The 27960-nt window shown below is 40.5% G+C and overlaps 2 protein-coding genes across 4 annotated transcripts in view; one reads left to right on the plus strand and one right to left on the minus strand.

The window, feature by feature from the left end:
- Positions 1-27960, plus strand: part of NAALADL2 (N-acetylated alpha-linked acidic dipeptidase like 2) — a 972343-nt gene that overhangs the window by 863516 nt on the left and 80867 nt on the right. The gene's annotated exons all lie outside the window — the stretch shown is intronic.
- On the minus strand, positions 12982-17048 carry LOC137096544 (uncharacterized). The gene is made up of 6 exons (XM_067466205.1): positions 16898-17048; positions 16706-16795; positions 16425-16478; positions 15540-16333; positions 13851-14141; positions 12982-13050 (listed from the first exon to the last, which is right to left on the minus strand). Exons 1-6 carry the CDS (start codon positions 17025-17027, stop codon positions 12982-12984), a joined length of 1428 nt encoding a protein of 475 aa, XP_067322306.1. The 5' UTR covers positions 17028-17048.

Here is a 27960-nt window from a genome sequence, read left to right on the forward strand (position 1 = left end):
TAGTCAAAGCAATGGTATTCCCTGTAGTAACCTACGGATGTGAGAGCTGGACCATAAGGAAGGCTGAGTGAAGGAAGATAGATGCTTTTGAACTGTGGTGTTGGAGGAAAGTTCTGAGAGTGCCTTGGACCTCGAGAAGATCCAACCAGTCCATACTTTAGGAAATAAAGCCCAACGGCCCATTGGAGGGAAGGATAGCAGAGGCAAAGATAAAGTACTTTGGCCACATCATGAGAAGAAAGGAAAGTTTGGAGAAGACAATTATGCTGGGGAAAATGGAAGGAAAAAGGAAGAGGGGCTGACCAAGGGCAAGATGGATGGATGGCATCCCTGAAGTGACTGGATTGACCTTGAAGGAGCTAGGGGTGGTGATGGCCGACAGGGAGCTCTGGCGCGGGCTGCTCCATGAGGTCACAAAGAGAATCCGAGGACAATCATAGAATCAAAGAGTTGGAAGAGACCTCCTGGGCCATCCAGTCCAACCCCCTGCCAAGAAGCAGGAATATTACATTCAAATCACCCCTGACAGATGGCCATCCAGCCTCTGTTTAAAACCTTCCAAAGAAGGAGCCTCCACCACACTCCGGGGCAGAGAGTTCCACTGCTGAACAGCTCTCACAGTCAGGAAGTTCTTCCTCATGTTCAGATGGAATGAGCTCCCCCATCAGTTCCAGTTCCCCATGAGGGACCATGAGAGAAGCCTCCCACAAGGATGGTAAAACATAAAAAGACATCCAGGCATCCCCCGGGCAACGTACTTGCAAACGACCAATTCTCTAACACCAGGAGCAACTTGCAGTTTCCCAAGTCACTTCTGACATGCCAAAAAAAAAAAACCTAATCCTCTGAGACTTTTTTTGCCTCTGTGTCACTGCTATCTCACTTTGTTCATCAAGTTTCAACAGTGATGGTCTGCTTTCAGCCTTGTTCCAAAAGCCATAATGAGTGTATGCACCCACCAGCTTTCTCTCATCATGTATCCCTTCTCAATGTTCTTGGTCTTTTTGGTCTGCCAGTCTTCAGAAGATACAATACTTGTTCTTCTTATGCACTTTCAAGTCATTTCCAACCTTTTATAACCTTACGGTGACACTATGAAGGGGTTTTCTTGGCAAGATATATTCAGGAGAAGTTTTCCATTGTCTTCTTCTGAGGCTGAGAGAGACACATACAGACATTTTCCTGCTGTGTTGACCCTGGTAACAGCTGGTATATGTGGGCACTGACATGGCTGGGAATTATGAATCTATATTGTTGAATTGCAATCCTCAGCCTTCCTCACTATTAAGTATGTTGCCCTTGGACTTGCAGACCAGCGGCACGAGCAGGACTACCTCTGCTTGGAAGCCATCTCACGTACAAAAATCAGATTCCCTTATCCCTTATTCAGAATGCTTGGAACCAAAAGTATTTTGATTTTTTTCAGATTTTGTAATGGCGGTATTTGCATATATGTACATAATGTGATAATTGCTTACAAAATTTAAAACTATTGAGTGTATTGTCAGAGTTCTTTTCTACAAGATTTATTTTTAGGGAAATATACATGTGATGGAAGTTTGTAAGTTTCCAAAGTAAGCACCGCCTGAGGTAGATTAATATCTCCATATCAAAATGTGGGGGCAATCCATTTTGCTGGTCTTGAAATAGTAATCTGAGGGAGCATCCAGACAGCACCTATCGTGCTTGGCCTCCCGCATTTTTCCCCTGGGGTGTCCAGACCCCCAAATGAATGCACAAAGCAGGAAAGTCCTGAGCTAGTGTGTCTGCTGAAAAGACCCAAGTCTTTCAGAACAACCATAACTTTTCAGCTATGGGCACTGTGTAGATGGGACCATGGATTGTGCCACACAACTTTCGGTGCCCATCTACACATCTGTCTTGGATTTCTTGGGCTACTAGAGCCCAAGAAACACAAGACAAGCACCCATTCCCCCCAAAAACTCTTTATAAGCCTTTAAAAAAGAAAAATAACTCACCTGGCAGCCATTTCCCCTTCTCTGGAGCTCTTCCTGGTTCATACCAATGACATGCCAAGAGAAAGGGGCGCAGGGAGGAAAATTGCTCCTGAATCCCCTTCGCTCTGTGCATCATTGATACACACCAGGATGAAAAAGGGAATTGGCAGCCAGGTGAGTTATTTTCCTTTTTAAAGGCCTTTGAGTCCTGGTGCTCTGCTAGAAAGCCCGGCAGGGCAACTGGACTCCCCCCTCTCCCAGAAAAGCATGCGTTTTCTGTGGGGCGAGGTTGGATTAGAACCCAGGAACAATTGCATTTTTTAAACACAATTGCTCCCAGGGTAAAGAATTGTGTAGAAATGCTCTGACTAAGCCAGTTCTTGATATAATACTGAATCTAAGTTCTGAACTAATGATTTCCATTTGCTACTTTTAGCTAGGCATCCATTTGCATGTCGTGCTTGCATCTAGTTTTGGAAGTATGTTTCAGAAATGTTTGTATGTTTAAGTTTCTTTCTCTCTCTCTCCCTCACTGGACCCTTCCACACTGCCCCTATATCCCAGGATCTGATCCCATATTATCTTCTTATCCCAGATTATCTGGCAGTGGAGATTCATATAATTCAGTTTAAAACTGATAATCTGGTAAACCCCTGGGATATAGCAGCACACAAGCCCCCTCTGTCATTCCTTTAATGCCTATTGCTATTGAATTTTGAACCAATATCTGAAATTGCCATACTATCTGTATAAATTATAATTTGTTTAAAGCTTTTCAACAAATTGGTAGTTTATTGCAACAGAATAAACTAGTATTTAACTTTAAATCTCTGAGAAAAATGAAAGAGCGATTGAACTTTCTGGTGTTTATTAATTTCTGTTGGAAATATGTTAAATCATTAGCTATAAACAGAAATAATAATAAATAACCCTCTAATTACCCCAAAATAAAAAGTGCCTCTCCATTCTACAGTTTTTAATGCAGAAGTCCCATTGTAATGTGCATGCCTCTATAATGAACAAAAACACTTCCAAAAGTGTGATTTTTGTATGTGTTTTTGAAATATCATCTAGCTAATTAGCTCCTCCACTCCACTTTCTGCTCCTACAGTTCTTTCAGTGTGTCATGTAAATTTACATGAATGCCATTTAGAATGTAAATTGTTTACAAGCTCCTTTTCCATTTGGCATCTAAGGTCAAAAATGTTTGCAACTTCCGTAGAATAAGTGTTTTTTAACCATTAAATGAATTTTCCAGTTATACAAAAATCAGGATGCTAGTTTAAGCTGACTACAGTTAAGTGCTTATAATTCTCCCATGGGTAAGTGTGACTCTGGGTAATGCTCCCACGGATACACGAGTCGTAATGTACTGTATCACTGCTTTGGATGCAAGATATGGAATCCAAGTATTTGTAATTTATTGATGTACCTGGATTATTTATTTATTACTGAAGAGCTCTACCCCACTTCTTTGAACTGTAGCACCAGAACTCTCTAGTAAAGGCTTTTCTTGACAAGCTGCAAAACCCAAGACTCTGCATGAAGCAACCTTAGCAGCCAAAGTGGCACAAAACTGCTAAATTTCTGTGATGTCTATCCATTCTCAGTTCCTAAGGAATGCAAAGCTGTACAGGAAGAACATCCTGTCAATGGAGAGCCTGGGTTCTAGGAATAGGACTCCAGTTCACTCCTTTTCAATGTTATAACTTGCAGCTAAATTTAGGAACTTATGCCAACAAAAAACATAGTATATTGAGTTTCAGTAATCTGATATGCAAGTTCTACATGCAGTAATTGATCTGTGATAGCTTTCTCATTCATCTCTTGATAAGAAATTATGACGAGGAAGAATAGTGTTATACTACATCCTGGTTAAACAAACAAAGGTTTCCCATGCAAGAGTCAAACAGTCCCAGTTTCTTAACAGAAAAAGTCCCAAATCCTAGAGTTCTTGTAGGCTAGCCGTTTTCGTGTACAGACACACAAGCTATTGAGAGCAAGATAAGGTCCAAGTAGCTGTGGTCACTCAGAAAGGGTTTTCATAGTTCATTCAGGAACAAACACAAACCAAAAATCCAGTCCAACGTCAACAAATCTAGCAGTACAAAGAATGCAGTAGAATTGGAAGTCCAAGTCAGAAACTAAAATACAGCAGTCAAGGCACAGCCCAGAATCAATAAAGGCAATAACGCGCCAATTGTAACATCATCTAGTCTTTGACTTACTATGTCTTTGATTTACTTGAGATTTTGACCCAGATATTTAATAGAAGTGTTTACTGTGTGACCCCATGAAGGATCATGACAATTTAAGGTTCTTGCCCAACTCATGTGTTGGCATATTTCAAGGCACATGAGCAGAATACAATGTTGGACTCAGCTGTGACAGACCTAAGAATCCTGCCACCCTTAGCCCAAAAACCGAGCTAGTATTAATCAGCAATCATACTGTACTGTAGCAGGGTTTTTCTCCTGTGCTGTAGCAAATGCCATGAATCCATGGTCATCAGTAGTAAAAGGTGGCACCTCTCGTCAAACTCAAATTTGACAGGTACCACGCCCACTTTGGGGGAAGGCCCCTCCCACGCCCCTCCCACTCAATGCCCGGAAGTCCCGCCTCTCCTAAACAGGAAATGGATGCCCGAGAGCCCTCCCACTGGGTGAAACCCCACCCCACGGGCCACCCCACCCCCACCCTAACCCGTTGTGTGGAACATAGCGTGGATAGACCTATCCCCAATGAATGGCATGTGGAAATGAACAGCCAGGCGCCCGTGTGCTAGTTCTAAGCTGACATCACGTGATGCATAGTAACCAATAGGGAATGGTTTAGGCTCATAAGGTGACCATGTGATAGTGGGACCCAATAGGCGTTGTTTTTAGGGGTTTAAATAACTGTACTAGAGTTTTAGGGAGCCTGCTCTGACTATTTTGCGGAACAACACATAATATGGATTCGCCCGCTGGACCTTCAACCTCCGCGAGCCTTTCAGTACCAGATGCCCCTAGAAAGAAACAAGCAACTATGAAGAGAACAGCTGTAAGCGACTACAGGTACTGGTCTTATCCAATCACGGAGGGGGCAACAGGATTTTCCATACCGGGAACACCTGTGAGCAGTCCTAAAAAGCGGAGAGAAACCTCGAGTGCAAAACCGCCGACAAGGCTCAACTTATTACCGGGTCTTTATGCTGTTGAAAATAAATTCACAGATGTTGAGCCTGATTTTTATGGTTGGGGTACAGAGCGTGTCGAATTGAAAAAGCTTTTCCCTGAAATGCCGAGAATGCGATGTGGCGACGCTGATGTGGATGTTGATGATGGAGGGTATGGAAGTCTGACTAATAACCTTGGCTACCAGGACGAAGAGATAGTGCCTGATACAGACCCTGAGGATTTGAGAAGATGGCATGCCAAAATGGAGGAAAAACGCCGGGCGGAGGCTGAGGCTGAAAAGATGGATGAAGGAATGGACTGTAAAGCAGACTATAAGGATAGCGAGAGTATGTGTGAAGAACCAAACCCAGACAGAAGCATTCGGAGGTCACTCCTATCTGATCTGTTGAAGTATGCGGCAGAGGAAAAGGAAAACACGGCTGTTGATGAAAACACTTCTGACGGTTTTGAGAGTTCTAAGGTAAGCGTTAGAATGTCCATACTGTGTATGTGTGGGGGGTGGGGGTAGGGTGGGGTATGGTGTTGTGAAAGAGAGTGACGAAATTGTGTGTTGTAGACTCATTGCTATTTGTTTGATTTCCGTAGGGAAGTATCCACTTTTCGGGTGATGTGCGGAATCTACAGATCGGGGACTCGCAGACCATGGAAGTTTCCATCATGTCCTGTCTTTAAAACAAATCCAGCAGAATAGAGATGCTATGTGTGTTTTCTCAATAAAATGAGTTTGATCTGTACCCTTGTGTTCATTTCATGCATTAAGAGCCATGTCAGAATACGCAGAAATCCTAAAGAAAATATATTATTCGCCGGGGAAGGTAGGAAGCCTCGGTGGCGTTTGTCCGCTTTTTCAAGAAGCCAGAAAACAATGCAAAAGTGTGAGGAAGCGGGATGTTACTCAATGGTTATCCAAACAAGACAGTTACACGTTACACAGGCCAGCGAGGATCCATTTTAGAAGAAACAAGACTATTGTTTCTCATGTGGATTCTCAATGGCAGGCAGATTTAGTGGATATGCAGCGACTTGCCAAGTTTAACCGTGGTTACAAATACATTTTAACAGTGATAGACATCCTGTCTAAATACGCATGGGGGGTACCACTGAAGGATAAGTCAGCTAGAGAGGTGGCAGGGGGGTTTAATGCAATCTTTACTCAAGATGGGCGAAAACCTGAAAAATTACAGACAGACCGGGGCCGTGAGTTTCTAAACAAGTCAGTATCCACGCTTATGAAACATCATGGGGTCCATCACTTTGTCACCAACAATGAGGTTAAAGCTGGAGTAGTGGAGCGATTTAACAGAACTTTAAAAACAAAAATGTGGAGATATTTCACAGCTCATAACACTTTTACCTACATCGATGTTCTGCCTTTGTTACTCAAAACTTATAACCACAGTTTTCACCGTACTATCAAAGCAAGACCCGTAGATGTTAACGACTCCAACGCATTAACAGTGTGGAGGAACGTTTATGGGACCCCGGTGAAAAGAATAGAGGTAAAAGCAAACCAAATCAGAAAAGGAGACCACGTGAGGATTTCCAAAAGCAAGGGTAAATTTGCTAAGGGGTATGAACAGAACTTTACCACGGAGATATTCATTGTGGACCAGGTTCTTCAAAAAACAGACAAGCCAGTGTTTCTTTTGAAAGATTATGGGGGTGAAGACGTCATAGGCAGCTTTTATACTGAAGAACTGCAAAAGATTAATACAGACAAAGACTGCATCTACAGGATTGAAAAAATTCTAGCCACAAAAGGTCAGGGGGTGAGAAAGCAATGCTTAGTGAAATGGTTAGGATGGCCTAGCAAGTTCAACAGTTGGGTTCAGGCTTCCGAAGTAACAGAACTTGCCTAGCTGAGAGCTTTTTATTCCTAAGGAAAGAAATGGGGGATGGTGGTTTTTATGTCACATTACCTAGCAATGCGAGTGCTATAGCCTTTCCCGGGAACTCCATTTCAAGCTTCACTATATCATTAGCAAAACCTCTAGAGCTCTCGGGGGCCTGGGAAGTAGGACTAGTTGAAATACAGTATCCTCACACCTGGGATAATCTGACGACCCACCCAACTTTTACTATTGTACAAGAAGAAAAGAAGTGGGTCTTCTTTCTGGAGAACGGGTATTATTCTAACATTCCAGAGCTGTTGAGATATATGAACGAACGCATTACAGCACGATGGAACCCACTGAATGCGGTTCTTAAATATGAACCAGTGAGCAGAAAGGTCCTACTTAAACCCGAGAATAAGTATAAGATAGTAGCTGATAAGGAATTACAGTATATATTAGGGCTGCCCCCCAACATTCCGGCCAATGAGTCAGCTTTCTCAGCAGACATCACAGGAGGTTTCAACACCTTATATGTTTACACCAATATAGTGGAGCACCAGCTCATTGGGGATTTCTACGTTCCTCTGCTGCGATGTGTGCCGGTGCAAGGGAAGAATAATGATCGTATCAACATCTGTTACGATAAACCCCACTACATCCCCGTGAGCAAACACCACATAGACACTCTCACTGTTGAGATAAAGTCAGACCAGAACAAAAATGTACCATTTCGTTTTGGAAAGGTGATCGTGAAGCTTCACTTCCGCCCCAGGAGGACCTAGGATTTTTAAAATGGTCATCTTGAAATCCTATGGGGACCCAGGTCTTTATAAAAACTATTACAGGGCACAAGCTGGAAACGGTCTACCGGGGTATCATGGTATTCCACAAATGTATGGCTCAGGCCTAGGTGGGATTTTCAGAAGCCTTTTCCGAAAAGCTGTACCGCTTTTGAGAAGAGGCTTTGACATCATTAAACCCCACGCAAAAACAGCCGCGCGTAATATAGCCAACGACATGGTCGGTCATATCACCCAAGCTGTTCTAAACAGAACAAGACCTGCAAACCCTCAAGAGGGATCGGGGCTTATGTATATTAGAAGGAGAAGAGGGTTAAAAAGAAAAGCATCGCAACAGAGATTGAAAGGCCCTCCTCAACCCATTAAAAGGAAAGTGCAACGTAGAAAGAAACCCCAGAAGCGTCGAGGAGGTAGAAAGAGGAGGAGGATACAGTCTACGAACGATATATTCTAAAACGGCAGCATGGCTTTTATTCACGGTTGTTCTGAAGAGTGCACCAAATCCGAACTTGATTTGTTTCACATTGGGCCTACACAAACTAGTATTGAGAGAAGCCTTTATATTGAAGTTCCACCATTAACCGCTCTCACAGAATCCTCACCCTTGGACTTTTTTATTGCCGGAAATGGCGAAGACTATATGGATCTCAACAACACGCTTTTATATCTGACGTGCAAAGTAGTGAATGAAGACGGAACAAACCTGGCTAACGGGGCTGCGGTAGGCCTCGTGAATTACCCGATAGCCTCCATTTTCAGCCAGTTAGATGTGACTTTAGGGGACCGACTCATCAGCCAAAGTAACAACTGCTATCCTTACAGAGCATACATTGAATCTGTGCTGAACTATTGCGAAGACACACTAGCCACGCAATTTACGGCTGGGGCTTTTTATAAAGACAATGCAGGGGAACACGAGATTACGGCTCTGGATGGGGCAAATAAAGGTTTTAGCAAAAGAGCATTCCTGGGAGCTGGTAGTAAAAAAATAGACTTGATGGGACATCTCCATGCTGACTTGTTTTTCCAAGAAAAACTGCTGCTGAACGGTGTTGATGTGAAAATTAAACTCACCCGCAATAAAGATGCCTTCTGCTTAATGAGCAACGATGCAAACAGGCATTACAAATTACAGATTTTATCAGCCTCCCTCTTTGTCAAAAAAGTGAAATTAACACCAGGCGTCCGCCTAGGACACGCTGAAGCCCTCCTGACATCTAATGCCAAATACCCAGTGGACCGTGTAAGCATGAAAGTATTCAGCATACCAGTAGGGAGCCGTGTCTCCAATCAAGAGAACCTGTTTTTGGGACAACTTCCTAAACAGGTGGTGCTAGGACTCGTTGATAACGATGCTTTCAGCGGGTCATACACTAAAAACCCTTTCAACTTTAAGCATTATGACATCAATTTTGCGGCACTCTACTTGGATGGTGAGCAGTATCCTATGAAACCATTTCAACCCAATTTTGAAGAGGATAATTGTGTGAGAGAATATATGAGTTTAGTTCAGACTGCTGGCAAACACATGAGAGACAGTGCACTTTTAATTAACCGTGAGGAGTATGCAAAAGGCTACACACTCTTCGCATTTGACCTGACTCCGGATCAAGAATGTGCAGACCATTACTCGCTGATTAAAACTGGAAACCTGAGGGCAGAGCTGCGTTTCGCCAAGCCTCTGCCAACAACCGTCAATATGGTGGTTTACGGCGTTTTTGACAACGTGATAGAAATAAATCACAGGAGAAACGTCTTGTTTGATTATATGTGAAATGGATAGCCTGCAGTTAACTCGACTACTAAGCTCAAACCCCTATACTCAAAACACTTTCTATGGGGTGTTACCCTGTGACAAACTTCCAAGAAAGCACATCCAGCAAAGACCAGTTGCGCTGATTATCAATACTCACCCCCATAACCTTCCAGGAGAACACTGGTTAGCTGTTTACCTACCGGATGAAAGGACAGCCGAATTTTTTGACTCATATGGACACCCTCCTGACTATGCTTTGTTTCCCAAAACCATTGTGAACTTTTTAAGAAGAAATGCCAGCAAAACTGTGTTTCAATGCAGACCTGTACAAGCCTCAGACTCAGTTGTATGCGGACATCACTGCTTTTTTTTTATTCATCAAAGATGTATGGGGGTCCCCTTTAAAAACATTAGCGCCTTATATTCCGACGATTTGGATAAAAATGACAAAATGGTTATGCGTTTTGTGAAGAAAATGAACACAAGGACCCGTTCCTCAGAAATGTTTCAAACGATGCAACATTGTATGTCTTGTAGTGCATTTCATAAACGTCTTTTAATAAACAACCCTCCTAGGGTGCTTTTGGAATATGATGTGTGTCACTATTTTCTCTTTTTAAAAGAACAGGCATTGACAATAAAACAGAATTTAAGAAAAGAAGTATTTTATTCGGTTAAAATAAAAGTATTATAAGCTAAGCCAGGTAGGAGAGCTAGCTTGCCTATGCTCCCTAGAAGATTTACGTCTTTGAGTTGGGGGTGAAGCTGATGGGTTTTTTAAATAATCCAGGAGTTGTCGATTGGACGTATTACCTATCACGGAAGACGGGGTGTTTATTTCAGCCAAGGCTTTCATAAAAACATCCCACCCTTTAGGGAGACGTGTAACAGAAACCGCATTAGCTTGAGTTGCAGCCTTGACTAAGTCCAAGATGTTAGATCCAGGAATGACTTCTCCTTTATACACGAAGGATCCTTTATCATCCCATGTAGAAATATTCCTGTTTAGGGTTAATTTGTTGAGTATCAACCTTGCGTGACTCTTGTATCTAACAGGCAGACTGTCTACCACTTCACGAAACACGTTGTCAGCAAGGGGTTCTGTTGTTTCTTCAGCAGCTGGTTCAGGTAGAAACAGGTTTAAATTTTGTTTCTCAGCATCCCTCTGTTTTACATGGGTTAAATATTTTTGAAGTAAGGTATTGTAGAGTCGTGCTTTTTCATGTTCGGATAAATCAGTCCTGTGTAGAATCCCCTGCATTTCTCTATCTAAGGATGAGATAGCCGTAGTTCGTATGTTTTCATCCTTTGGAAGTGGGGTTCTTAATTGATCCAGCTGACGGCTGGGGACCAAATACATTTTTTCAGCGTGTTCCATCACTGCTTTGTTAAAAGCCCTGTTAACAGGGGAACCGCAAAACTTAGCAGCGGGCCCAAAAACCCTCCAGACTGTTTCACAAGAGCCTTCTTTTTCTGAAGAGACACTTTGCTGTTTCCCAGAATTCTAATAAGTCGGCGTCTTTTTCTCAACGTTCGTAGCTGATGCGGCGCCAAAGGGATGTTTCCTTTTAAAGTATTGAGGGCTATTTCTGAGAGAGTAGCAATTAAATCGTTGGAGCCCGTGCACAATATGGCTTTTCTCTGACGTGGGGGTACCTTAATAAGCAGTTTTAATAGTTCAAGGTTTCTCTTTACACGGTTGGACATGATGCACCGGTGGAGGAGCAGCTGTCTGTTGGTGCTATGTTGTTTAAAACAAAGAGCGTTTGTGATTCTGTGGTTTTTTCTTCATCAAATATACCACAGGCCAATCTGGCGGAAAGATTCCGGTTCTTAATCTGTATGCTTCTGGTGTAGTACCGTGCAAATCTACCACTAAATAACCGTGAGGTTTACTTGTTGCATCAGAAAAAGATTCCATGAAAAAACGTGTGTTTCCCGGGTACATCTGACGGGCCAGGGTTGCTATCTGTAGTTTATCCCTAGGGTTTTTAAATAGCACCATATATTTTGCATTAAGGCTGATGGTTCTGTTGCTTTTACCTTTGCAAAAAATATTTTGTGTGATGAGGAAAACACTTATATTCCGATGGTGAACATACTGTGTAAAACACATTTCCAAACCAATGCTATTGCAAGCAGACTGCATCAAATCATCGATAATGATAAAATTGACTTTATTGGTTGGTAACAATTCATCATCATCAAATTTTTCAGGTAATCCCTGCACAAACTGAATAAAGACGTATTTACACTGGAGTTCATTGTACAGGGGCTGCCAACAATTGTAAAACCACACAATATTTTGCGGTAGTACAGAGAACACATTTTCAGCATGATCCAACATATTTTTTATAAAATACGTTTTGCCACATCCGCTAGGACCAGCGAGAATTGCAGAGAAGGGGTGCTGCCAACGTGTCTCCAATTCAGTATCCATAAGGGAGTGTTGTAAACCCTTCCTTAATCACTCTTTTATCAAATACAACCTTCTGAGTTTTTTTGAGAGTTTTCGTGTGAAGCGTCCACTGGTGCTTATTTCGAACAATACCTGGCTGATGTATCACAATTTCACGAGGCTGTCCATCTTTCTTGTCTGAGACGTAATCAAATGCCAGGTCTTTAAGACTAGTAAAATTAATTTTCTCACAGTTCGCGCTATTCAGGGTGATCCCCTTTACCTTCATACATGCTGTACCATCAGACAATTTATAGCCGTAGGATTTCGGACCAATGCTGACAAACTCTGTAATAGTCTGATCTGGCGGAATTTCACTTGTGAGGTCCCCTAAATAATCCCCTAGAGGTGGTTCCCATTCACCTTCCTTACTTACAAAAATGACACTGTCTGTGTCATGATACAAAACACGTCTGTCTAACCTATCTAACAAATTGTAGAGTTCAAGCCTTGCATATGCCGTGGTAAAACAGGCTATGAATTCATTTTTTCTCCCAGAGGTTGTCACACGATCGTCGGAATATTTCCACGAGAGACAGACAGCCTCTTCATCCAGAAACTCACACATAGACACCTTATAGGCATCAGAAAATAGAATTTGAAAGAAATCCTCCGGATCTCTCAGCACTTCTGTGACTGCTAAATTTGTTCTCTGCCCAAACTTTCCCCACAAGGAGTTTAAAAACAATTTGGCAATTTGACGCTTTGCAGGATTCACTGCAATTTCCTTTCTACGTAAACGCACGCCCTCCCGTGCACGATAATCCCTTATATACTTAGATTTATCCTGCTTACTTACACACCATTGAGGGTAACCTGAAGCCTCCTGCTTTTGACGAAGATGCAATTTTATATACTCCGAAAACAGATCTACAGAACGACGCTCAAAATGCCAGACCTCGAAAATCTCGACAACTCTATAACCCTTTGCTATAGCTACGTTCAACTCAACTGTACACCATGTACCTGATAACGCTCTCTCCTCATCTGTGTGGTCACAAGGCTCCTGATGTTGGGTTTCTGCACAGCTTGAGCACAGGACGAACATGAGTTTTCCAGAGATTCTGGAAGGCAAAACTGGGAAATAGAGATTTCTAGGGGGAAAAACCTTGGCTTTTACCAGTCCGAAATAATTTGAAAGGGGCTTAAAATCCTTGTAGATGATTTTAGGATGCCCCAAGGGGTACTCTTTTGTTTTGTTGACATAGGGATACAGACTGGTAAAGTCATAATATTTCACAGTTTCCCCATCTTTAGGCTTGTAATAGAGACATACAGCATTTGTGCGACCGCCAAAAAGCGCGTCGCGAGGTTTTAGCGGATCTGGAAATTTGGCGTTTGCAAGATAAGCCTGGACTTCCAAATCTGTTTTTACCATATGTCTCCATTCATGCTCCCAAATGGTACGCACTTCAAACCCTAAGCATTGGAGGTCGGCACTCCTTTTCTGTGTCGCATTAAAAAGAAACTCATAACTTTTTCCCACCAGGGAATTGATCTCCTCTGGAGAATAACAATACAAACAACCATGAAAATAACAACCAAAAAATTCGTAGGCAATTTCCCTTCCACCCACAACTGCATAACCGTCTAGAAAATAATTGCTAACTTTAACCTCCCCGCCATTCAGAGCATGGCGTATTTCAACCTTTTCCTTATGACTGACAAAAGAGAGCCACTGTATAGACGCCGTTGAGAATCGCTTGTACTGATTATGATAATCATTACAACTTGGGATAGCTATAGTATCCTTCCTAAGAAATTTGAACCTGTACATTGCTAGAGCTACGCCTGCAATGGTCGGATATTGTAGAGGATCTATAGCCGCTCTGTATTTTATGACTTTTTCTTTTTTCTTGCCTACGAGAACTTTCCTGATCGCCGTTGTGAGTTGAACTATTTCGTGTCTGTACTTGGTACAGGCCTTCACCAAAATCTCAACATCCTTCTGACAGTAGTATGCTAACTCTTTTTGCATATCGAAGGTTTTTGAGCGGTTCTCTTCATACCACTTGGTGAAGGCTGTCTTTTCAGCAGGCATCATGTATTCTACGCCATAGTATTTGGGCAGCGGCAAAGGCCCCACATAATTCCAATTCTCAGCTGTGTTGAAATAATGTGGAAAATAGCCTTTCACCTCATCGAACCCTAAAGCCTTTGGTAATTTAGAGAGTGCCATGGGTAGGTGACTGAGTGAGTCAATGAATTTTATGCCTAACGAAGCAATTGTAACACAGATTAACTTACCACCTTGTGCTATAATTTTAACATCCAGTTTCTCTTTCACTAACTGATTGAGTATAAAGTAACAGTCATAGCCCTTTGAATTGTGGGCTATGAATGTTGAATCTTTGAAGGCCCCATCTTTTGTAAACGTCTTAATAAACTGTTCAACACAGTTTTCACCCCTAAATTCCCATGTTTTACCTGCAAACTTCCATGGGGCCACACCCCCCACTATTTCATCATCACTATCCTCAGACCCGCTATCCTCTTCCACATAATCTGGTTTAAAACACTCCACTGTTTCCCCTGGAAAAGCTTTTATAAAACAATACACTGGCTTATGAACCCCCGATTCTTGTTGTGATTCAAAGTCATAAAACAAGTATTTCACAGAAAGCTTTGGCCGATTAAGTGTTTGCATGTAACACAGATGGTCTTCATCTTCAACAATGTACCCCCAACAAACCATGCACTGTCTACCCTTGCATCTTTCATCATCATGATCTGCATCCTGATAATGACAACACTTTGTACAATACCTCCTCGCTGGACATTTGACTTTCTTCTCTAAGAACAGTTGTTGATGTAATTTTAAGCAAGCGTTAGACCTACAATGAAATTTACATCTCAGACAACGAACCTGCTCGTCAACTACGTTAGAGCAGGCCTTTCTCATACACATTCTACAATAAAACAGACAGCTGTGTCTGTCATGATTGTAGAGTTTGCGACAAAATTGACAGTAGTTACGCATACCAAAAAGAGCTTTTACATTCAGGACCCCGTAGAAATGTTCTTCGTGTAATAGTAATGTATAGGCTTTGGGATAAATGGGTCCTTCTGTTTTAAAAACACACCATCCTGACTTTTTTGAGTAATAGGCTACATCGATGTTGACTCTTAAATGCTGTTCGACTGTAGATATGTCCTTAAGGGTTACCTTTTTTTTATCAGTCCAACCAAGCTCCATATGCAGTTTTTGACCAGCTGTCAACATTTCGGAATCTGTGGGCTTCTGTAAACTCATAACCCCGAATAAAGCACCACCAAAGCATAGATTGCTTCCTGAATAATTCAAATCTATCAAATATTGTCTTTTTCGGGCTATTATTTCACTCGCGGGGATTGACCCCAGTTTTCGATGTGCTCCCCCCCGTAGTGGCTTTGTTATAGTAACCACGAACTCAAAATCTCCGTGCGCACATATTTCCATACTGCTTTGTAAGAGGCGGCTAAGGTGTGATAGGAACTCATCAGCATTAAATAGTTCCCTGCTTCTTTTAAAAGAAAAGAGTGGATTTCGTAATCCTGAGGCTTCTAGTCTCACCTGAACAAAATCATCAGGTTCGATTCTAGAGCCCAGCCGGTCTAATATGCCCTGGATCGCCATGTATAATGCCGTTACAATCTCTGCGTATGACCTAATCATTTCTAAATTTCTGAAACGGTATACCTCAACGAATCGCCATGTGCTGAAATCAGGAATTGGATGCTGCCATGAGCGCACGCATTCAGCAAACACTGGGTGTGAACCATTAACCTCAACAGCATTGTGGGCTTCCTGCTGGATTTGATCACCAACATTAGATGCATCTCCTAAGTGATGGGGCTCTGGAGAATGTGTGTCTGTACTGGAAGGAGAAGCCATGTCTGACCTCATTAAGGGGCATGCTCTTTTATGTTTTTTCTTACTTTTGGACCTGGCAAGAGTTTGTCTTGCCTTTTTTATCCATTTACGTCTTCTTTTCCAGTACAGATCTCCAGGACAGGGCTTCTTTTGCTTTCTTTTCCCCCTACTGTTCATTCCCCCACCCCTCTGATAGTAAGCTGACTTTGTAAGCATCCGATATTTTTCTAGTGCTTTAATTTCCGAATAAATTTTTTGAAAATCATGGGTCGTTATTTGAGCATTTCTCTCCTTACAAGCCATAATCCGTTTATGATTGTGGACCACTTCCGCAGACAATCTATTAAGTTCATCATAACATTCATCCAATGTAGTAAATTTTCTTTTTTTGGGAGCTTGGCCTGGGGCATCTTTGACGCCAGCGTCGTCTTTTTGCTTTTTGCGGGGTTTAGTTGCTTTCTGAGTTTCTGGTCTGCCACGTTTCATCCCTTTTCCTAAAAGTAATGTACAAAATATCAATACATGAATAACTAATTCTCATATGTGCATCAATACATTCTGTAGGAGAGACAAACACCTCATTACCTTGATTTTTCGAAGTTGACGGAATGGATCTGGCAGGGTTGTTGGAATGAATATCTAGAAAATACAATTACAACCACATGGTTAGTTTGTCCTAAAAACTTCCTTATGAATGGTTATTTTATTTATTTATAGGGTTGTTCTATTGATTTCTGTAAGTTCATTATTTCATAGGGTTGAGACTGTTATTGCTTTGATTAAAATTTATTTAGTATTTTAAATAGTATTTTATGTTGTGTTTTTGATACACAATGGTCCGTTTATAATCCGGGGGTTAGCATTACCTGTATTTATAGAATCAATGGTATCAGCCTTTTGGACAGCAGCAGTGGAGGCAGAGGCGTCATCAACGAAATCAGAAAATACTCCACCTTCTGAAAATAGACATGTATTTCAGAAAACACGCAGACACAGTCATTGTGCATTCATTTTATTATTATTAATATTATATATTATTTCTGGGTATAAGAACAAACCTCCGAGCAGTTGTGGATCTGGCTCTTCAGCCGTTATAATTTCACTATCCGCTAAAACATCATGTAGAGCCATATTTGAATCCCCGTATGGTGGAGGGTGGATAATAGCAGCAGTGTATACATGTCTCATTTCTGGAGGAATGGATGTATTGTAACTAAGATGGGCAAGAAGGGGAGAAGATGATGGTTAAATCAGGTTGTGCATAGTTAAAACCGCATTAAAATAGAACGAAGGCCTAGATCTCATTATCATTATATAATATTAATAAACAACTGACAAAGACACACATATAATAATGAAAAGAAAAGGTGTGCAGTTATAAAAAGCTGCTCTAAGCCACCCTCTCCTCCTTCCCCTTGCTAACCCTATGCATGGTTGAAAAGTTAGAATACTCAATTACTCTCCCCACACAATGCATATTCAAGGCTTTTTCTCATTGTTAAGAGATAACAGCTCGTTAGCAGCTAGTTACTTTCACGGTGATTTGCTAATCCACTGATCAAATACACATGGAATTATTTTCATGGCTTTTTCTAGACCCCAGAAAGAGAGTGTGTGAGAGTTACAGCATGTTTAAGCATAAGAAGAAGAGAAGCCTAAATGATCGCCATGTATGAATATGTGAGAGATAGTCATAGGGAGGAGCGAGCAAGGTTGTTTTCTGCTTCCCTGGAGACTAGGACGCAATGGAGCAAGGGCTTCAAACTACCTGAAAGGAGATTCCATCTAATATATTGTATATACATATAATATTGAACAACAGTGTTAATATAATGCTTTGCTTGAATATTGTGACAACATGTCTTAGTACAAGAACGTAAAATATGTTAATATTGTTCAACGCTAATAATATAATACTAATATATATATATATATATATATATATATATCTGGTAGTATAGTATATGTGGTGATAATATAATATAGAATTTAACATAATATGTCAACTAATCAATATGTTGTATATACACATAATATTGCTGATATTTTGTATTATTTATATAAAACATTTAAAACAAATGAAAAGGGGTGCAGTTATAAAAAGCTGCTCTAAGCCACCCCTCTCCTCCTTCCCCTTGCTAACCCTATGCATGGTTGAAAAGTTAGAATACTCAATTACTCTCCCCACACAATGCATATTCAAGGCTTTTTCTCATTGTTAAGAGATAACAGCTCGTTAGCAGCTAGTTACTTTCACGGTGATTTGCTAATCCACTGATCAATACACATAGTATTATTTTCATGGCTTTTTCTAGACCCTAGAAAGAGAGTGTGTGAGAGTTTCAGCCTGCTTAAGCGGTAGAAGAGAAGGATGAGAGGCCTATATGTTGGGGCTGTATGAATATGTGAGAGAAAGTCATAGGGAGGAGGGAACAAGATTGTTTTCTGCTTCCCTGGAGACTAGGACACAATGGAGCAAGGGGTTCAAACTACAAGAAAGGAGATTCCATCTAATATAATGTATATACATATAATATTGAACAACAGTGTTAATATAATGCTTTGCTTGAATATTGTGACAACATGCCTTAGTACAAGAACGTAAAATATGTTAATATTGTTCAACGCTAATAATATAATACTAATATATATATATATTTGGTAGCATAGTAATATGTGCTGATAATATAATATAGAATTTAACATAATATGTCAACTAATCAATATGTTGTATATACACATAATATTGCTGATATTTTGTATTATTTATATAAAGCATTTTAAAACAAGATCAGAAAATGAAATGAAAAGGGAATGGGGTAGCTATGTGTATTCAAGCACATCTTTGTGTATTAAGTTTCAGCCTGCTTAAGCGGTAGAAGAGAAGGCTGAATGGTCAATATGATGGGGGTGTATGAATATGTTAGAGAAAGTCATAGGGAGGAGGGAACAAGATTGTTTTCTGCTTCCCTGGAGACTAGGACACAATGGAGCAAGGGCTTCAAACTACAAGAAAGGAGATTCCATCTAATATATTGTATATACATATAATATTGAACAGCAGTGTTAATATAATGCTTTGCTTGAATATTGTGACAACATGTCTTAGTACAAGAACGTAAAATATGTTAATATTGTTCAACGCTAATAATATAATACTAATATATATATATATCTGGTAGTATAGTATATGTGGTGATAATATAATATAGAATTTAACATAATATGTCAACTAATCAATATGTTGTATATACACATAATATTGCTGATATTTTGTATTATTTATATAAAACATTTAAAACAAATGAAAAGGTGTGCAGTTATAAAAAGCTGCTCTAAGCCACCCTCTCCTCCTTCCCCTTGCTAACCCTATGCATGGTTGAAAAGTTAGAATACTCAATTACTCTCCCCACACAATGCATATTCAAGACTTTTTCTCATTGTTAAGAGATAACAGCACGTTAGCAGCTAGTTACTTTCACAGTGATTTGCTAATCCACTGATCAAATACCCATGGTATTATTTTCATGGCTTTTTCTAGACCCCAGAAAGAGAGTGTGGGGGCGAGAGAGAGAGAGAGAGAGAGAGAGGTAGAGAGAAGGAAGGGGTGGTAGCACTCACCGATCAAACGTGTGTAGAGGTGTGTCAGAAAATGGAAGGAGAGAATTGAATTTTAAGAAGCTTTTTATACATTTTAGCCTGTGGGCGGTAGCTCTCCCCATTTTTGAATCTGAGAAAGTTCATTGGTTGGGGACCCTTAACACATACTGTCTGTGGTTTTGGTAATATTACAGATAGATGTTACATGTGTTTTATTAGATAACATCTAGCATGTGGATTAATGGTAAAAGTTTGAGACACCCTTTGAAGGCCTAGTATAGCAGATAGCCCCCCCCCCTTTGAAGAAAACAGGCCATTGAAGAAACCAGGCCACTGGAGCTCTGTTTTAGCAGATGGGGTGATAGTTAGCTCCTGCACAGTGTATTTGCCATCCCCCCCCCCTTAGTAAAGGAATGTAGCATTCTGATGTATTTTAGCAGATAGAAGGCCTGATTTTCAATGTGATTTTCTTTCAAATTATTTCATAAATGTTAAAAGGTATTCTGTTTGTGGAGGAGACTGTTTTTAGCTGAGCATGAGCAGATGGGGTGATAGATAGTATGCCTTTGAAGAAAACAGGCCATTGAAGAAACCAGGCCAGTGGAGCTCTGTTTTAGCAGATGGGGTGATAGATAGTATGCCTTTGAAGAAAACAGGCCATTGAAGAAACCAGGCCACTGGAGCTCTGTTTTAGCAGATGGGATGATAGATAGTAGGCCTTTGAAGGAAACAGGCCTTAGAAACCAGCCCACTGGAGCTCTGTTTTAGCAGATGGAGTGATAGTTAGCTCCTGCACAGTGTATTTTTCCTTTCAGAAATAGCTAGGTGTATTTGCCATGCACCCCTTAGTAAAGGCATGTAGCATTCTGTTGTATTTTAGCAGATAGAAGGCCTGATTTCAAAAGTGTTTTCCTTACAAATTATTTCTTTAAAGTTAAATGAGGATAAAGGCAGAAATGGTATTCAGTTTTAAATCATTTTATTCCACATCCTTTTTAAAACTGACGATAATACCCCCAGGCGATTTCACAAAATCCGTATATTTTCTTTTTTGCAAGATGCATTTCATCTTTTTAAGCAGGTTCTCATTACATCTTTTCAATTCTGAATATAAAAAATCATGTGGAGATTCATTACTCCTTAACGATATTACCAAATTCAGGATATAATCCACTGTTTCATTAGTCAGAGAAAGACATTTTTGGGAATAACTAAATAATATATACATATGGAGCAGACTTTTAAAGCAAACATTGTCACATATATATCTTAGCTTCTTATTAAAGAATGTTATATTCCATGACACACAGTCATGAGCTAATTGAGCCGGTTGTGACGTCACACAGCCTTCACAACATTCAAATAATTCAGAATCCAAACAATAATCTAAAATAGAATAAATGACCCCTTTTGCAAACGCGTACATGTCTGGTTTCTGGATTTCATCTGTTGGTTGAATACCCCTTTCCAACCCAAGGATGCTTGACACGACCTCGTGTCCTGGGCGCTGAATAGCAGCCATTTCAGGGGTCTCCTATAAAACAAAATAATCATGTTAAAACACATACAATGAACATTACCCCAGCACACACACACACACTCACACATGATCCCTTTTCAAACTTACTTGTAGCTGGCTTGGTGCAACACAGCAGAGCTTCCAGAGAGCAGAGATAGGCGGATTTTCCGCAGCCCCCTAAAATGTTTTAAAAGATCAGAGTGTTAGTAATTTACAGGTTATACAACTTCATCCTTTTGAAACATCCCCACCACCCCTTTTCAACCTAAGATGGATCATAATAATAGCTTATAAGTATTACCTGCTCAACGTATGCCGGTGTTGAAAGCATATCCAACAGGCTGTTCACAGATTCATGAACTACACGTTCTTCCTCCCGAAATCTTTTAGCTTCTTCCCCTTCTTCCTCATCATCCTCAGATGAGCTGATGTACCTTTTCCTACATAGATCATCATCCACTGTTGAATCAGGCAAGGCCATAGATGAAGGGCCAGCGGGCGAATCCATATTATGTGTTGTTCCGCAAAATAGTCAGAGCAGGCTCCCTAAAACTCTAGTACAGTTATTTAAACCCCTAAAAACAACGCCTATTGGGTCCCACTATCACATGGTCACCTTATGAGCCTAAACCATTCCCTATTGGTTACTATGCATCACGTGATGTCAGCTTAGAACTAGCACACGGGCGCCTGGCTGTTCATTTCCACATGCCATTCATTGGGGATAGGTCTATCCACGCTATGTTCCACACAACGGGTTAGGGTGGGGGTGGGGTGGCCCGTGGGGTGGGGTTTCACCCAGTGGGAGGGCTCTCGGGCATCCATTTCCTGTTTAGGAGAGGCGGGACTTCCGGGCATTGAGTGGGAGGGGCGTGGGAGGGGCCTTCCCCCAAAGTGGGCGTGGTACCTGTCAAATTTGAGTTTGACGAGAGGTGCCACCTTTTACTACTGTCATCCTTAATCTACTTCAGTCTATATGGCTTTTTATTTGTCTCTTTGCTTGCTTGTCTGGCTGCTTCTATATCCTTCTTGACCCATGTGGCTTGCATGATGGGCGAACAACCTTGCACTAGTAGTTTGAGATAGTAATAAAAGAATGAACCAATTGCACCTTGTAGTTTTATTTTGTGGGATTAAAAAGCTGTACAAAATAGATCTTTGGGAGAGTTCTTCAAGATCTGAAATGTATATCTCTGTGTTGTATGTATCTTTGAATTATTATTCTAATGGACTATATATTACGAAATATAGAAGGGGGTGGGAAGAAATGTTATCTCATATAATCCAGGCTGTTTCACAAGATCAAGAACTATCCTGGCCTACTGATCATTAACAAATCAGTCTGGTGGAGTCTGATGAAAAATAGGAGAAATACTAAGAAAATTGATTATTTAGTTTATGCTGATGAAAAATGTACATGGGACCTAGGACTGAGTTGAACTTTGGGAAGTTACTTGTCAGTGGTAGTTGGAAAACACTGAGTAAGGGAAGATCATAAGTGGCTGTCTTTTTTTATTTTCGAAACCCTCCATCCCTCTCTTCCTCTACCTCCCTTTGATCTCTCTGACACATCCTTTCCTTTCTCTCTATGTCCCTTGCTTTTGTCTCTGACCAAGAATAACATGGGGGGGGGGGTCATAGAGGGTTTTGAAATTTCATAAACAAATGTGTCTGTTTGTATATGTGAGTGTGTCACTTTACAGAGAGAGAGAGAGAGAGAGAGAGAGAGAAAAGACATTGATGACTATAGGCAGTGAATTCAGGTTTAACTTTTCTAGCTCCAAAACAGGTTCAGCACCTTGGATAGCTCCTTTTAATAAAATTTCTTAACAGAAGATTAACCACCCTGATGATCTACTACATACTACATACAGTAAGGACTGGAATTGGAAGATGGGTTCTCCAGCAAAACCTTTGGATAGCACAGCACGTGTTTCAGATTTTATGAAAGTGTTTAAAATCAAGGGAAGGAGGGGCAGAGCTCAATTTAATAAGCAATGGAGCATAGCCATAAATCTGGGATGGTTTTATGAGATTTTATTTGCTACATTATTTGTGCAATGATAGCTTGATGAACACTGTTATAATTTCTCTTTTATGCCTTTGGCCCTGTGTCATTTCAGACTGTTTGAATAATTCAGTGAAAATACACAAGGCAATAACGTCTTGAAATGCTTGGATCTTCAGAGGTGATGATTCTTGTTTCAGCATTTACATCATAATGCCTATTTATTTATTACTATTTATATCCTATCTTTCTGGTTATTGGAGTCTCAAGGAATTTAGTGAGTTGGAATTCCAAGCCAGACTCACCTGATTCAAATCTCAAAGACTAATGAATGGATTATTAAGTGGTTTTATTCTGACCATTTTTAAAAAATGTCAGCCAAAATACATTCAAGGCATCAGAACCTGTCTTACCTTGGATGCTAAGTAGTGCCAGCCCTGGTTACTACTTGGATGGAAAAACACCAACGAATACCAGGTTCTTCATTTCAGAGGAAGGAAGTGGTAGAACCACCTCTGAGTATTCCTTGCCTAAGAAAACCCTATGAAATTCATGGAGTCACCATACGTCAACAGATGACTTGAAGGCACATACACACAGTCACTAAATTCTGAACAATCATCCAGTGACCGATTTTAACATATTTTTCCTTCTTTGAAAGAAGAAAAAATGAAATATATTAATCCACTTAACAGATCTAACAATATCTATATCTATCTGTCTGTCCGTCTGTCTGTCTATCTATCTATATCTATCTATATCTATCTATATCTATCTATCTATCTATCTATCTATCTATCTCTTAGTAGGCACCTTATTAGCTTGGAAAATGCCCTTTTGAACAACAACTCCACAATCCCTCAGACATTCTGGACCTGGTAGTTTGAAAAAGTAATTTTTCTAAGGTCTGTAAAATCCTAAACATAAAATAAAGCCCTGTGAGTACAAAGCCATTGCTCTAAATTTCATTTCAACTCATATCCTCATTGTCCCCTCACCAACACTGACACCCTGAGCAAAGTTCAGCTCCCAATCATTTCTATAAGAGATACTATCATAACCATCCCCCACTTTTCAATGACTTGCTTTTCAATTATTTGTTCTTTCAATCTGCTTTCAACTATTCTAAATTATAATTTGAACCTCTATGTTTTGTGGGAAAGCTACTCGTTCCTGGAATATGGAGCTGGGTAGAAACCCAAATCGTCATTGCTTAAAGATAAGATACCTTACCAGTTCCTGCATTTTCTTATGAGTTTACAGTATAACCACAAGAATATGAAAACAAGGAAACGGTGCACATTTTTAATGGAATTCATTTCCAGAGAGAGTTCTTGAGAATATGAGATACTATGAATCTTGAGGAGAAAGCCCTCCCCCTCCCCCAAAATGCTGAATGGGATAGAAGCACAGTAGTCTATTTTGCCAGATGGTAATATCTTTTTTATAGTCAAAGCACCCAAGCTTCTCTCTAGAATATGCCTGTATGCACACTTTCTTCCACTTAAATATTCTGGACTAAGCATAATGTAAATATGGCTTGGATCACAACCTTCTGATTAAATCTTTTAAAAATACAGAGCAGCATTACTCCTTAATGTAGTCAAGATGCAATTGAGAAAAGGCATGCTTGAAAGGACAAGGGGAAAATAAATTGCATAACCTTTTTAAAGAGCTCATTGCTAAATCTGAACTTTAAAGGGGTACAAACCTGATGAGGATTCTAACGCCAGGCAGTCAGGTTATCTGAACAAGAGGTGGGTTAATAGTCAGAGCATTTTTAAAGGCTACTTTGCTTGTTATTTCTTTACAGTATAGGATATGCATTGCCCCTCAAAAGAAAGAAAGAAGGAAAGGGCATTATTTAAAAGTGAGGACTTAAAACATATAACACAGGCTTGTGCATTATGTACATATGATTTTTGATATGTATAGATGCAAACATAGACATATTTTTCTATAATTTAATAAGAAATACAATGCATAAACCATTTTGGATGAGATAATGCTAATGACAGATGTTGTTGCAGTGATGTTGTTAATCATTTATACCAATATCATTTATATCTCATCTTTCTATCAATAATGAGATCAAGTCAGTTAGCAACATATTTGCAAATGAAACAAATTAAAAACTATGCAGAAACCTGCCCACTCATTTTGCTATCCAATCTGCAGTGCCACCAATAATTATGATATACTTTGAAAAGGAAAAGGCCATCTGTCAGGGGTGATTTGAATGCAACATTCCTGCTGGTTTTCTGCTGCCCTGGAGACTAGAACGCGGAACAATGGCTTCAAACTACAAGAAAGGAGATTCCATCTGAACATGAGGAAGAACTTCCTGACTGTGAGAGCCGTTCAGCAGTGGAACTCTCTGCCCCGGAGTGTGGTGGAGACTCCTTCTTTGGAAGCTTTTAAACAGAGGCTGGATGGCCATCTGTCAGGGGTGCTTTGAATGCAATATTCCTGCTTCTTGGCAGGGGGTTGGACTGGATGCCCCACGAGGTCTCTTCCAACTCTTTGATTCTATGATTCTATGATTCTATGATTCTATGATGGTGAGGAGGTGGCGGCAATCAAGTCCAACAGGACAGTCCTACCCAAGAATATCAATTCAGAACAAATCCAATTGAGTTTAGGTGCAACTAAGAGACGTGGGAAGACAGGAAAAAAAGAAGAAGAAGAGAAACAAGGAGAAAAGCAGACACAAAATTCTGGCTGGATGAGGGAAAAAGAAGGGTTAAGGTGCAATGAAAAAGAAGGGAAGAAACATTTAGTCAGACGTTGTGAATGTGGTGTGGGAGAGAAGACTAGAAAATGAAGGAAAGAATGAGTATAGGAAGGGTTGAGAAAGAAGTACAGTAGGGGGTCACTAGAAGGGTTCCAAATACGCTTGGTGACATCCTCAGAGAAAGTGAAACCGAAATGATTGTCTATCAACATTTTGTGTAGTGTTTCAGCAGAAATGTATTTTTACAAATAAAAAGTAGTTAAATATTACTTTTAAAGCATGTTTGTAAGCCTAGCCTAGCTTTAATTTACATGTACTGTACTAATATACTTAAAAAGTAATAATCTTATCACATGGTTGGTAAAAGTGTCCCATGTCACTCTGATTCGCCACAGGGCATGCGGAAGCTGCCATCCCATGCCCCACATCACTGGGCTTCTCCAGTAGCTGATCCCATGGGAGAAGCCTGGTGTGCACATGGAATGCACAGCTTTCCCCCATGAATGTCAATGGCAAGAGAGAAAGCTTCCTGTGCTATCATGGCAGCATGCCAGTTCCACCCTCCTTCACCCACAGAGCCAGGACAATGTCATCTGATGGGAACCATCTGGCTCCATGTGTGACTGGTTCTAGATCAGCATTTGCCACCAGTTTTGGCCCTTTATATTGAGGTTATGAACCTCTGGGCTAATTTACTTTTTGAACCTTCTAAAATGCATTAGGCCCCTGGTGACACAGCAGGTTAAACCACTGAGCTGCTGAACTTGCTGACCAAAAGGGGAAACCTTTACCTTTAAAGTGCATTACCCAATTGAAATTATGTTTCATCTACACGTGCTACAATCAGTGCTGTTGTTTTTATCACTACTGTTTTATATAGTGGCTGATTTTGTGAAACATTCTGCTATTTTAGCTACGTATTGTGATCTTGTCTGATAAAAGATGCCCGGGGGGGGGGGGGGGGGTGATACCATAAGTGATCATGCTGGGTAACACCAACTCAAGGAACACCTCTAGATCATAGAAAAGGGAGAAGGGGAGGATAGAGTTACTCAGAAGTTGTGGTGTGGATGAGAATAAAGAGACAAAATAGAGAGTGGTGTGAAATCAAGAAGCAGTGAGTTGGGGAACTGAGCAGACCTGAAAACAAAAAGCATTCATGCTAGAGTTCTTGTTAGCAATGGTGCAACCCACATACAACTTAGATCGGGAAGAAAATGTGTACTAGTTCTGGCCAAATGTTTGCAAAACCTGGCAGGGAAGAACAGGGACAGTCTCTCCTACAAACTTAAAGTCATCTTCAGCAGCACACAGTTGTTGTTTTATAAAAAAAATTGACTTCGAGAGCTGAAGAAGAAGGATCAGATTGGAACTCAGTGCCAGGCCTCACTATTGCTCAGTCAGCAATCAATGTCCTCACTGTGAAATGCCAACTCAGACACACTTGCTGTTCCTTTCCTTGATTCTTTAAACTGGACTCAAGACTACGAACAGCCATTCAAATGCAGGACACTTTCAAATGGAAGATTATCTTCTGTAAAGTAGGACACATGGCCACCCTGTTGCAGCACAATTTTCTATAAATCCCCCTCTTCTCTTTTCCCCTTCAGAATTTATTGCCATGACTTGTAAACCTGTTGCAAGGCTTATGCATCCCCTGCAGGGTTTGTAAATATATTTTGGATGTATGAAATCCGTTTGGTGGGGATATTTGCTATAAATCTATCCCTTAAGTCCTGAAGAAGTTTAAGGGTGTTTAAAAAGAAAAGAAGCAGTCGCTAAGCTCTATATCATTCTCAAACAGGATTTTGGAAATCAGACTGCAGACTCGCAACCCTAGTGTTCCGTCTGTATCAATTTGGACTGTTTATTAACATTCTAGAAAAAGTGTGTGTATATATATCCACATACAGCTGTACAATTCAAAAGTTCACTTTGGGCTGCTGTACTTGGAACAGCTGCTTTAAATTGCTCCCTGTGGCAGCTGCCTCGATGCAGCAAGCTGGTTTGTGAGCCATGGATTGTTATGTGGATTATGTAATTTTTGCCATGCTGCTATAGGCTCCAAATATGGTTCAGCAGAGACTCTTCCTTCCGTCTCTTGATTGTGGCTGACAAATTTCCGATTTTTTTATTTTACAAAATAAAATTCACAAGACCTTAAAAAGGGTCAGCTGAGCACATGACAAGGAGGCAAGAATGCACCCACCAATGTTCTAAGTTCTCAGGACTTGACCTTGAGTTTCATGTCCTCAACATG

This window comes from Anolis sagrei, chromosome 3, assembly GCF_037176765.1.
Source record: "Anolis sagrei isolate rAnoSag1 chromosome 3, rAnoSag1.mat, whole genome shotgun sequence".
NCBI classification, from domain to species: domain Eukaryota; kingdom Metazoa; phylum Chordata; class Lepidosauria; order Squamata; family Dactyloidae; genus Anolis; species Anolis sagrei.

Coding starts and splice junctions, on each gene's coding strand:
- LOC137096544 (XM_067466205.1), bottom strand. CDS start 17,027: ATGAGACATGTATACACTGCTGCTATTATCCACCCTCCACCATACGGG. Junction 16,334..16,424: donor GTCAACTTCGAAAAATCAAG/GTAATGAGGTGT, acceptor CATTACTTTTAG/GAAAAGGGATGAAACGTGGC. Junction 14,142..15,539: donor AACCTGATGATTTTGTTCAG/GTGAGACTAGAA, acceptor AAATTACCAAAG/GCTTTAGGGTTCGATGAGGT.